This window comes from Aplysia californica, unplaced genomic scaffold (assembly GCF_000002075.1).
Source record: "Aplysia californica isolate F4 #8 unplaced genomic scaffold, AplCal3.0 scaffold00364, whole genome shotgun sequence".
NCBI lineage: Eukaryota > Metazoa > Mollusca > Gastropoda > Aplysiida > Aplysiidae > Aplysia > Aplysia californica.
In genome coordinates, this window is record NW_004797634.1 from 350,059 (window position 1) to 359,056 (window position 8,998).

General features: G+C 41.0%; 1 protein-coding gene across 1 annotated transcript in view; it reads left to right on the forward strand.

Moving 5' to 3' along the window:
• Window positions 1-2,799: 2,799 nt before the first annotated feature.
• LOC101861140 (coatomer subunit epsilon) overlaps window positions 2,800-8,998 on the forward strand; it is a 12,973-nt gene continuing 6,774 nt past the window's right edge. The window contains exons 1-5 of the mRNA XM_005103231.3: window positions 2,800-2,931; window positions 6,497-6,657; window positions 7,383-7,485; window positions 7,867-7,916; window positions 8,628-8,681. Coding sequence (XP_005103288.2) covers window positions 2,803-2,931; window positions 6,497-6,657; window positions 7,383-7,485; window positions 7,867-7,916; window positions 8,628-8,681 — 497 coding nt within the window. The 5' untranslated portion in view covers window positions 2,800-2,802. The remainder of the gene's footprint in view (window positions 2,932-6,496; window positions 6,658-7,382; window positions 7,486-7,866; window positions 7,917-8,627; window positions 8,682-8,998) is intronic.

An 8,998-nucleotide genomic window follows, 5' to 3' on the forward strand; every position in this document is an offset into this window, starting at 1 on the left:
TCTACTTCTTTTGTATGTTTGTCACTCTCTTGTGACCCGCTATTTCCGGGTGCCTTGATAGTCGAAGCAGACTTTGTGCTGTTAAAGCTAGAGAGGTGAGCAGAGTAAGTCTGATTCCCTGTAAAGACTTCTCTGTTGACACCCACCCCTTGGCGCTCATATGACCTTATGCAGTTGCGAGCGCCGTAAAACCCTCTACTATAATAATAAAAAGAAAATCTACACGGAAATGTTTTTAAAGGGACATAGAAGGTGCTGAGCCCCCCCCCTCCCCCCAAAAAAAGAAAAATTGCCCAACAGACGGAAAAATGTCGGTTTCTTCGATTTTATTATTTTGACGAGCACCTGATTTCACAGCCATGACACACGTACGTCCACAAACTTCTGAGTTGATCATGAGGAAAAGAGCGAAGTGACTGTAGATTACTCTTCTGAAACCATAATGCAAAATGGATGATATATAGATGTAGTGTTAGCCCACCATTAGTCAAAGTCACAAAGTCCGGTGCTATTTACTGTGAGATTTGTTTGCTTCATTAAGTGACCACAAGACATTTATTAGTGAATATTAAGTTGCGCGCTTCGTCATGCAAACTTTTGCAGAACTTTATTTGTTCTTTGTTTTGAAGAACAATTGAAGTTGAGTTTGGTGTGTCGCTGTTTGCCAAAATGTATTAAAATATTGGAGGATTTTGATGCTGATAGTTTTCTTGTTTTATTTCAGTAGTTGTAGTAGTACCGGTGGTTGTTTTCTCAGTGTTTGTTTTCATTTTCTTTTTTCTGTTTTTCTTCTTCTCTTTCTCCCCTTCGTCATACTCCTTCTTCAGTGCATGTGCACTGTTGGTTCCTGAAAATAGCTGAACTTGGAAGTCTTCTTACTAAACTGGTGTCTAGTGTCCTAATTTATTTCAAGATCTGTTTATCTTTTTTTACTGCTTTTGTTGTTGCCTCTTTTAAATACTTTTTTTTTTTTTTAATTCGTTTACATCCAACTGTTGTTTATTTCCCTTACAGCACTCCTACCCCCAGCCGTGGGTGGTTGGCGGGTGCTCTGGTGTGGTTTGCTTCTTCTTTCCTATCAAACATCTATCATCACCTCTAATCTTCTGCACTTATATGACCTTATTGTGTTGCAAGTGCCGTAAAACTCATACAAAACAAAAATACCCCCAGCCAGTGTTTGGGTGTGGGGAGGGTTTTGATTACTCTTGTTCCCCTTTTATGGGTGGTTGGCGGTTGCTCTGGTGTAGTTTTCTCATTCTTTCCAATCAAATGTTCTATTGTCCTTATCTCCCCTTCTTTTTTTTGAATGTCACTTTTTGGAACACTTACACCTCAACTCAAATGTTTGGCACTTATATGACCTATTAGTGTTGCAAGTGCCCTAAAACCAAACCAAAGAGACCTGTGTTAATGGAGAATGTAAATCCTCTCAGCATATTGAGAATTTTCTCAAAACTCAAAGAGGCTTCTTCCCTGCACTATTATTATAGTGTCAATGTGTTTCTCTTTATTGACACTATATAAGACCGTTATTGTGTCAATGTGCTTCTCTTTATTGACACTATATAAGACCGTTATTGTGTCAATGTGCTTCTCTTTATTGACACTATACAAGACCGTTATTGTGTCAATGTGCTTCTCTTTACTGACACTATATAAGACCGTTATTGTGTCAATGCTCTCTTTACTGACACTATGTAACGGTCATTGACACGACAAGACCGTTATTGTGACAATGTGCTTCTCTTTACTCAAACTCTAAACTCATGGAATAAAACTGCTAAGTACTTAGTGTCATCAATCATAATATCATCACCTTCATAGTTGGACAGGGGGTTCTCATGGCCTAGAGGTTAAGGTGTTCGCCTCTCATTCAAAGATCCCGAGTTCGAATCCAGGTAGCAACCGAAAAATTTTCTTCTCTAAAATTGTCTCCTTTCACCTCCCTTCCTGCTCTCTAGCTAGCAATGTACTATCTGTCGTCTTCTTTTTTCGTCTCCACTTTCTGTCCCCTCCCCTTTTGCCCCCTCCTCTGGGCTCCTGACTCTCTCTGCAGCCTTTCTACTGCTTCTCCTTGGCTCCTTCTTTTCCTGTCTTTCAGCCACATCCCTGATCTTCTGGGAGGAAAGATCTACACCTAGCCTTCTCAGACAAGTGCGAAATATCTCGGAGGGGCCGTGTGCAAGTTGCTTGCGTTAAAGATCCCCTGATTGTCTAGAATTGATAAGAGTAGGGTAAAATTCAAAATTTCCTACCAACCGAAAAATGTTTCATGTCCCCGCGCACGCATGTGACCTTATGCAGTTGCGAACGCCGTAAAACGTTTACCAAAAAAAAAGTTGGACATGTTGGAAAAGGTTAGGTTAGGGGAAAAATGAGGGAGGAGTAGTAGAATTTAGACCATTTTTTAATCTTGTACCATTTAGGCGTACAATGCACTACGAAAATGTAGAGCAAAACACATGCAAGTATTATACTTTATATAAGCACAAAGTTCTAATTTTTAGTGTAGAAAAGATAGACGAAAAATGAATTATCTCGTTTTTGTAAAAGTGTATTCTCAGTGTCCTATCATTTTTACGTGACTGCCTTGTGGTGAAAGCCTGTAACACAAATGAACAAAAAGCAAAAAGAGGTCTGAATCAATTTGAAAAGTCAAAGCGCATCAAGAACACAAGTTACCATGGCAGAACTGGACTTAAAAGTAATGGACCATAATAGAAATTCTTAGTGAAGGGAAATAACTCTCAACATTGACTACCTCAGGGGATATTGTTGTATTTTCCACGTTGGCTGCGCATGCGCTTGCCAGCAGACCAAGGAAAAGTAAACATGGCGAATCAAGGTGTTGATCAGCTCTTCGACATTCGAGCAGCATTTCTTACGGGAAATTATCAACAGTGTATCAATGATGCTCCCAAACTGAATGTGAGTAGATCTACAAATCTAGTGTTTTTTCTGTTTCTTTCCCATCAATATAGATCTAATCTTTTATAAGGGGTTCCCGTGAATGACAGTGCCATCGACTTCGTGTGGCTTGTTTTGTTCGGTATTCTCTCGTCTCTGCTTGATCTGCAGTCTGCGGTGCCGGTTAGCAGTAAGTTAGGAGCGTATTACAATGAAGCGTCCCTATTCAATATGATCAGGGATGGCTTGAGGTTTGTAGGTCTATCACTATCATGACCATAAGCCTACCTCTGTTGTTATCACCACCCCCCTCCCCCGGCCCTAGCCTACTTCCTACCTACCACTACCACACTCCACACATCATGACACATATACACACACACACACATGTTGTCACACATACACTTGCGAGACACCACACACACGCAGAACCTTTTGAGGACATGGACCCGGCTGGATTGTACTTTACCGGACCACCCGTCTCGGCCCGTGATTTCTACGCATGCCTAGCCTAACTACGCACTCATAGAATCTAGTTCTCTACACTACGTGCGGACTAAGTCTAAAGAGGTAGATCTAGATCTAGTTCCGCGGGCGACTTCGCGCACAGCGCAAGCCCGGCAAGGCGAGGTGAGCGAGAGGTGATGGTTGAGGGTGGGTAGGGGATTTAACCTTGGTGGACCACCATGTCACATGGCATGTGTGTGTCATACTTACTAGCGGGGGGGAGGGGGGGGGGGGGGGGGGGGTGGTGTTCAGCTGGAAACAACAATACAGAAAACACACAAACCCAAAACAATCACATGAGCGGACAATCGTGTTTACATAGCGAAATGACAACAGTGGGGGGTTTCAGGGGGCCTAGCCCCCCTGCCCCAGGCAACAATAATTTAAAAACACACACACACACACACATAAACAATAACATGAGCGAACCACGGAGCTAAGTGGACAATCGGGGTAGATCTAATTAGAGTTGGAACAGGCCGAGCTTTGCTTCGCAGCACTCGCCAAGTCACGAACAGGGCCGAGGGGGTTGCAATTATGCAAATGAGCTCTTGTGCGCATCTCTCACCCTCCATTGTACTTTGCCGGACCAGGAGTAGGCCCAGCCTAGCAGAGTCGCGAGCAAATTAATAGTGGACCACGTGAGTAGATTGAGCAATTAGCCTCAAGGTGTCAGGGTCGTGGGTCAAAGGGCACGGTGGCATAGTCGTGATGACTGAAAAACCCGGTAAGAGACGTCAGTCGGTTGTTAGCAGTCGAAGGGTGAGGACTTAGAAGACTGAGTAGGGAAGCTCGGAGAGGAAGAATAACGGACCACTAGGCACCAGGGGCACCATAGCGAAAGTAGTTCAGACTGGTGGTCCGGTAAAGTACAATCTAACCATGGTCCCCTTCCACTAAAATCTTTTAAACTCTTTTTCGATGTATCGCCAATATCCAATCGGCGCGTGGCCACACCTTGCGGACGTATCACCGATATATTGGCAGGGAGGATGAGATGCCTCAGTTTTGTTTAGTTTTGACATGGTCCATCATGTAGGCCTATTGGTACTTTTTATTGTTATTGAAAACTTTGAAAGGATTTAGGAAACACAAAAATCTAGTTTCATTTGGCAAAGCGTCTGGCGATAAATGAGGGAATTCATTCTCTTTCAGTCTTGTATTGACGTAACGATGTAAGTAATCAGACTCAGTAGAAATACCAAACTCAAACAAAAATTGGATTTCTTTTTTAATTTTATAAAATAAAAAGTAGTGCTTTCAGAATTTATTGGATTATGCTTTAGGCGTATCTACTATAATATGATTTGATAGTTCTGCTAATTTGCTTTCATTTGTTTGGTGAGTGTAATTTTTTTCCAGTTTTAAAATGTATTTTTCTCACTTGTAACTCATGACTATGTTAAAAATTAATCCTTTTTAATGTTTGATGTATTCCTCATTCAGTTTCCTTCAATTATATCATGAGTGATTGACATATATGCTTACTTTATGAAGTTATTTTGTACATAACCTGCATAGCCAAATCGAGCCACAGGTTAATTACGTCTAGACCCAAAAAATCTACGTCCGGAAAGAGTTAAAGACCTAAAAATGTGATAGTTTTAAAAAAACAGCTGGTACTGAAACTGTTATAATCAAGACAATTATGTACAATTAACACACGTAGGTAATCAAACATTCTTCAAACCACTTCTCAGAGTACGGGGGGGGGGGGGGGGGGGTTTAAAGTGGGGAACTGTGTCATTTGCTAATGATGATAGAATTTAGTCTCTGGTTGAATTGAGAGTGGAAAAGGAGTGTTGGAGGGGGGGGGGGTGTTATTGTTTTGAGCCTTGGCTCTGCTGAGTGCCTCTCGCAAGTTACTAACACTCTCTTTTATTCATTATTGAAATTCCCTCTATGTTGTACGATTTTGAGGAATGATACTTCATCAATATTGGGGGAGGCTCTCGTAGCATAGAGGTAAGGTGCCTCTCTTTCAATAGGTCCTGGGTGCAATACCTGACAGGAGCGGAATAATATTCTTCTCAAAAAGATGTTCTTCTTTCACATCCTTTCTTGCTTTGTAGTCTGATTTTATCTCCACTTTCTGCCCCCTCACCCCCTTTCCCCCCTCCTCTGGGCTCATGACTCTTTTTGCTGCCTTTTCACTGCTGTTCCTTGGCTCCTTACTGCTGTCTTTCAGCTGATCTTATGGTAGGTAAAATCTAAAACCTAGTTTTCTTGGATAAGGGCAAAAAAAATTTCAGAGGTCTTGTATGCAAGTTGTGCAAAATTGTTGCGTAAAATTCCGAATTAATTCCTACTGGACCAAAAAATGCTGTGTCCCGTGCGCTCAATTATTTTATGTGACCATATGACCCTATACAGATGTGAGCATGGTAAAACACTTTACCTAAAAAAAAAAGAAAACTATGGATGCTCGAAATCATGAGGTAACCATTCATGCAATTGGAATAAAGTGGGCCAATGGTCAGTAGGTGGACAATGGGTAGTAGTTCTTCTTCTGCTCATTAAATTCATGCTGTAGTTTTAGTCATAGTAGAGTAATTTTTAGATCATCTACCCGGGATATTGCAACTCTCTAACTTGTCCCCTTCCTCAATTTCCTGTCCTGAGAAGTTGGTCTCTGTAGACTTATCACTTGTGTCTTTTTCAGTCCCTTCCTCTGTCGTAACTATCTGTTGACCGCCTATTCCTTCCTCTGTCGTAACTATCTGTTGACCGCCTATCCCTTCCTCTGTCGTAACTATCTGTTGACCGCCTATCCCTTCCTCTGTCGTAACTATCTGTTGACCGCCTATCCCTTCCTCTGTCGTAACTATCTGTTGACCGCCTATTCCTTCCTCTGTCGTAACTATCTGTTGACCGCCTATTCCTTCCTCTGTCGTAACTATCTGTTGACCGCCTGTTTCTTACTCTGCTTAAAAAGCTGTTTTCAATTGATGTTTTCATTTTTCTTTGTACCCCACTCTCTTCATAAAGAAAGCAACACAATTTTCTTTCCACTGAATAGTTTTGAAATATAATGTTGGTTGTTATTATTTTCTTCTTTTTTTCTTCTTCTTTTTTTTAGGTTGGTGCTGAGCTGAAGACCGACCGAGATGTGTTGATGTACAGAGCATACATAGCTCAGAGGAAGTATGGAGTTGTTCTTGATGAGGTCCGATCTTCCAGTCCTCCAGAACTACAGGCTGTGCGAACTTTTGCTGAATACCTGGCAAATGAGTCCCGAAGGTAGACTTATAAGCTACTCCCTTTTCTATTATCTGTTTGCAGTGGCTGAATTTTGCTATACAAAAGGCTTTTTAATGGCTGCATCGATCGACATGCGGTTTTCGCCAAAAGATTCTTTAAAATATTCTCCAGAGCATGGTGCCCTTCGTTTTTTCAATTTAGAGACAGTTTTGCTGCAAAAAGCTAAATTTCTTTATTTCGCCGATCGCATTTGTAGGCCGACGCTTCTGTCTTTGTAATTTCAGAAAATCCGGAAGTGATATTTTGCGAGGCGCTGCACAGTGGCGACCGACAGTGGCATTGTTTGTAAACTGTTCTGTATTTTGTGTAATTGTGTGTATTTATGTATGTATTTACGCATGTATGTATTTATGTATGTACGTATTTATAATTATGTATTTATGTATGTATGTTTGCCATTGTAAAAAAAAGTGCCCTTCTGGGACAAATAAAAGTGTAATTTATTATTATTATTATTATTATTGTTTTGAGAGTATAGATCTAGACCTTATAATTTTTTGAATCTCTCAAGATTTATTGCCCCATTCCAGTAGAGTGTAAATATAGTAGGCCAATGACTTTTAGTTAATATTAAAGCACCGATCGTTCCTTTCATCGAAAGGGGGCCCAGCTTGTATTAATTCAATTTCCCAACCGGTGACATTGTTGAATATCCCCTGACTTCGTTACGTTGAATATCCCGGGACTGTTTGTCTTTTGCTCAGGGATGCCATTGTGAAGGAGCTTGACTCTCAGATGAGTGGGAATGTTGATCTCACCAACAACACATTCCTATTGATGGCTGCGTCGGTGTATTACCACGAACTGGTGAGCTTTGTTCTATATCTAGAACTTGAAGAAATTATCTGTTGTGTTGTATGAAAAAAGGGGGGTGGGGGGGGGGGGTGTTTAGGTTGAAAAAATATGAAGGGACTGCCTGTGATTGATGACTCATTGTTTTCAGGGGGGAAAAGACTGGATTCCTTTACTCCGAAAATAATCATTGTATGTCAGTTTATGGCTGATGTGAAGCCGATTGACACAAACAAAAAGTCCAAATATTTCCTTGTTTGATTTTCCCTCTGAAAAATGATGTTTACTTTTAGGCAAACCATGCAAACCTTTTTGTTCCTGATGTGTATAGTTGTTATTTTTGTGTTTGAGAATCTTTTCATTTTTGTAATTGTATTCTTTTGCACCTTTTCTCAGAACTATGATTCTGCTTTGAGAACTCTTCACCAGTCTGACAATTTGGAATGGTAAGGACAAAGATACTTCTTGAGACTTTTGAGTGCTGGATCATTTCAGTATCTTAAGGTCAAATACTGTGCCGTAGATGAAGAGCGTTTTGGGTGAACTTTTACGCCTCCATCAGCCCTTGTCAAGGCCAAGCTTTGTTGATTAGGGTATAACATGGCAGCAGACCAATTCAAGTACCTGGAAGAGAGCTAATTTCTTGTAGTGGGATTTGCTCTGGTGTTTTCTGCATGCAAAGTCTAAGAGCCTAATGGCCTAATCGTTGCAGCACAGATGCTGATGAAGAAAAGTTATTGAGAATAAGAATTTATATTGATTCAATATCTTTCAGTGAAGATATAGAAGGACTGCCCTATGTTGAGGCGGGAGTTTGAAGTTCAGAATGCAGCTGAAATTGACTCTTGATGGCCATGAATCGTAAGGGAGAAAATCTTTACCTGAGAACAGATCTGTTGGCAATTTACTTTTGAAGCACAAACAGGATTCATTTTGTCAAAGATAACGTTCTTAGATGATAATAAAGAAAATGTTATGATTTACTCTCCTTTTTCTTAGAGTAATGTACCTCTTTTTTTGTGCTGTCTTTCGCTATAAGTACCAATAAATCTTCACTGTACAAAAATAACTCTTTAACCGAAAGATAACTTAGTCTTATCTGTTGATTATGTGGGATAATTCTACGAAATTATTGATTGTTTTATTTTGTTTTCCAGTATGGCCTTGATGGTTCAGACACTGCTCAAGATTGACAGAGTGGATCTAGCAAAGTACGTTTGCTGTTCTCCCGTAGATGACTTGTGTCGCTCGACCTTGCTCTTTGTGCCGCAGTTGGTGTTTGCTATTTTTAAGCGCCTAAGACTGGAGTGGAGCCTGTCGGCCTACTTGACCCTACAGACCTGAACGTGCACTGTCTTCACCGTTTTTGCACACCGCACCTGCCCCTCAGGGTACCGTGTTGTTATTTTAGCTGTCCACCCGAGGGAGCTCAGGTACACAGATTCTGTAGGGTCAAGAGGTCAGGGCTCCTGAGGTTGATAAGTGGATGGAAGTGTTGTCTGCATCTGTACTTGGCTGCTTCCACAAC